The following is a 3,487-nucleotide window of genomic DNA, read 5'->3' on the forward strand; positions in this document are numbered from 1 at the left end:
GAAATTTCTTTTGCAATGTTTTATTAATGTCCTCTTTCTAAAAATGCATTCATATGTATTACGAAAATTTGACGTCACAGACACTTAAGTCTGAAGGCAGGTGATTTAAAATCTATCAACATGGTAATGGTCACACAAACATATGTCATCCAAAGACTAAACCGTCTCATTTCACAGGCGTTTCATGCAACCCAGCACCTTGGCTCACAGCGTAGACCGTGGCCTACATGTTACAACTGGTTCCCTTTTTAATAACATGACTTCCAGGATCAATTAAAACAAATGAAATGAAACTGAGCTGTCAGGGAGTTGATTCATTTATTACTCAGTGTGAGAGTCTTTACAACCTTTCCTCGTTGTGAATAAAKATGTTCCCGTGACAGGTGCACAACTACAGCGGTCCCCTCCGGGTCCGCATCTCGTTGGTGACGAAGAACGCCCCGTACAAACCTCACCCCCATGAGCTGGTGGGAAAAGACTGCAAACACGGGTTCTACGAGGCCGACCTGCAGGAGAGGCGGATACACAGGTGGGCTTGGCTTCACMCTGAGATTAGCACACTCAGATTATTGTGTGTCAGGCAGTGTTGTGTGTTACAAAACCTCGGTACCTTTTCAGAGAGAGGTGAYGAAGTGATGTGCACTGTGGAGCACGTCGAGGGAAATGGTAGGGCTTTATTAGCTCTGGACAACGTCTTTTCCTCGAAGAAGGAAGTTCATCAGTAGAYCATTAACAGGATCACACAAACATGGTTTGACTCTAACTCACATTCCTTAAAGTCCTGCCTCTGTCCACGRGTAGACATGGTTTTAGTTTGATCAGATGGGACGCACACCTGTGCCGGGAAATATTTGCATGTTCCAATGGAGGCGTGTCCTGGAATGTGTCCAACACTTTGATCAGAACGCACAAAGGGATTTGGATTTATGTTTGTTGCGTTGTACACTTTGTTTCAGTAGGAAATCAACACAAGTCTCTGTACACAAGGCCTCCTGCTGAGTTTGCTTCTGTTTTTGCTGTGGTGAAAGAGGAGGTGACACAGTTTCACTTGCACGTCACGGTCAACGTTTAAATAAGTGTAATGATTTGGATTCCACTTTGTAACGACTGAAACTAAAATGACACAATCAGACCGGTCCTTCTGGACAGGAAGAGCTGTGTTGGTCTTATTTATCAGTAGAGTGATGAAATCCAAACAAACAGGGTCCAATTTAAGAGCTGTGACGTAAAGGGAACACGGACATCAGTCATTTGTTTTTAATATTAAACAGTTCATGTGARGAAAGAGCAATGTGTTACAGATTTACAGCACTATATCAAAATGAGTAATATGCACTTGTTTCTAAGAAATACCATTTTATAATATTGACTTTTGATGTATAGACAAACTCAGGTTGTTTTAGCAGAAATATCCAAAGTTTGAATTGTGAAAATGTTGAAAAATGTAGCGATGTGTACGCTGGAAGCTGTTTGTGYCCACAACCGTGACAAAACTGAAACTGTACCAATGTGGTTAGTTTCTGAAACTTCAGCTTTGAGTTTCTGTGTTGGCATTTAGTTTTCAGAACCTGGGGATCCAGTGTGTGAAGAAGAAGGATGTGAATGAGGCCATCACTTGCAGACTGCAGACCAACAACAACCCCTACAATAGTAAGCTCTCTTCTTTTAAATCTCTCACTGAATGAAACGTTTTTACGCTCTCGGTCCTCAGTTTAAGACTGGAGGTTTTGTTGATGTGCAGAACTAATTTGACTGAAGGGTTTTTAATCYGATATAGAAGAAGTTATAGTTGGAGTCAATTAAAAGCCATGGTTTCTTATTTTTTATTAAGGGTGCCAATGCATTATTATTATGCTATTATTCTTCAGTTTCTGTCGTAATTTTGATTTGCTTGGGAAAAATCCATGCACACAAAAATACCACGAAAAAACGCAGCTCCACTGTGAATAGTGAGCTATGACTTTTGGTAGCTCTACATTGTACATCATATACTAGAATAAAAATAAATCTGAATATCTCTACATGGACAGAAATYGGATTTTGGTTGGGGCTGCCCTTCTGTGTTCAGTTTGTATGTTCTCCCCTTGCAGGCATGTATTTTCCAGTTTCCTCCTGCACACTAAAAACATGCTTGCTGGGTTCAAAGGTCACTTTGAATTGCCCCGAGGTGTGWGTGATTGTCTCTAAGGCTACATTCACACTGCAGGCAAATGTGACCCAAATCTGATTATTTTTACCCCATGCCCATATAATTATTTTCCTGACAGTTTGAACTTGACAAATGCGATAGTTTTCAAATCTGACCCAGGTCTTTTCAGTGRGTMGTACTGAATCMGARACATATCTGATGTTTTTCAAAGTGACTGCAGTCTGATTGCTTGTCTCATTTCATTTTACTTTTACTCTCTTTACAACGATGATAGGAGCCAAGTTGCGGGCCGTAAAGTGTCATTTCTAGTTTTATTTTTTCATTCCTCCTATATTCTTTATTTTTTCATCTTTAAATCACTCCCGCTTTGCTTTTTTAACCAAAAAAACGGGCAGAGTGGTGGAGTACAGTGGCTCAAGTGGGAGGGGGGGTTCTGCTTGACAAAACAGATAGTTCCACTCATGTAACGTGATAATGTCATCATGTACGGCGACGTGATTACATGTTTCCCTCCGTGATGGCATAATTCGTTCAAAATCGAACGGCTCTTTTGAACGACTTGGTGAAACAAACAGCTCTTCAAGATCCAGATCCCTTTATTTATCCCGTCTCTACTTSCAACCCCAAAAATAAGACTAGGCTTGGATGGTATGACGTTATTGTTGTGTACCTTGGTATTGAAATATGTTGACTTGATTTAAAAATTATGACTGTAAATTACKCCTCTGGAGCCTGGTCACATGACCTATTTWAATKTCTCTATTCAGAAAGATAKACCCTCGGAATTTGTTTTGATTTGTGACAAAAATAGAGACTTCGAACTTTACACCGTTTTTTTAATTGTGATAGGCCAAATAAAACCAGAGTTAWYATGAACATATACCACTTCTTTTTTCAGGGCACAACCGTCCTATTTGATGCATTACTAAAAGGTGAAGGACAAAATTACAACACTTATTATCCAGTTATGACTGTTTTTACAGTCTTTGGTAACAGTAATATTGAAAATATGTGAGTTTATTTATTTATTTTTCATTTGATTTATGGAGACCATCTCATCTTTGATTTGAATTACAAAATCCAGTGTTTCGTGGAGTCCTGTACCCTCTACTACCAGTCACAGATGGAGACTGTACCGTATTTTTCGGACTATAAGCAGCACCGGACTATAAGCCGCACCCGCCATTTAAAACAAAACGCGCAAACATCAACATATAAGCCGCACCGGACTATAAGCCGCACCCGCCATTTAAAAAAAAAAGCGCAAACATCAACATATAAGCCGCACCGGACTATAAGCCGCACCCCCACCCCCATCAGTAAAAACAAAAACAAAAC

General features: G+C 40.0%; 1 protein-coding gene across 1 annotated transcript in view; it reads left to right on the plus strand.

Annotated features, from left to right (window-relative positions):
• rela (v-rel avian reticuloendotheliosis viral oncogene homolog A) overlaps positions 1-3,487 on the plus strand; it is a 30,582-nt gene that overhangs the window by 11,929 nt on the left and 15,166 nt on the right. Inside the window, exons 4-5 of the mRNA XM_014017253.1 lie at positions 384-529; positions 1,559-1,650. Of these exons, the coding sequence (XP_013872707.1) occupies positions 384-529; positions 1,559-1,650 (238 nt within the window). The remainder of the gene's footprint in view (positions 1-383; positions 530-1,558; positions 1,651-3,487) is intronic.

Source organism: Austrofundulus limnaeus, unplaced genomic scaffold, assembly GCF_001266775.1.
Source record: "Austrofundulus limnaeus strain Quisiro unplaced genomic scaffold, Austrofundulus_limnaeus-1.0 Scaffold164, whole genome shotgun sequence".
Classification (NCBI taxonomy): Eukaryota; Metazoa; Chordata; class Actinopteri; order Cyprinodontiformes; family Rivulidae; genus Austrofundulus; species Austrofundulus limnaeus.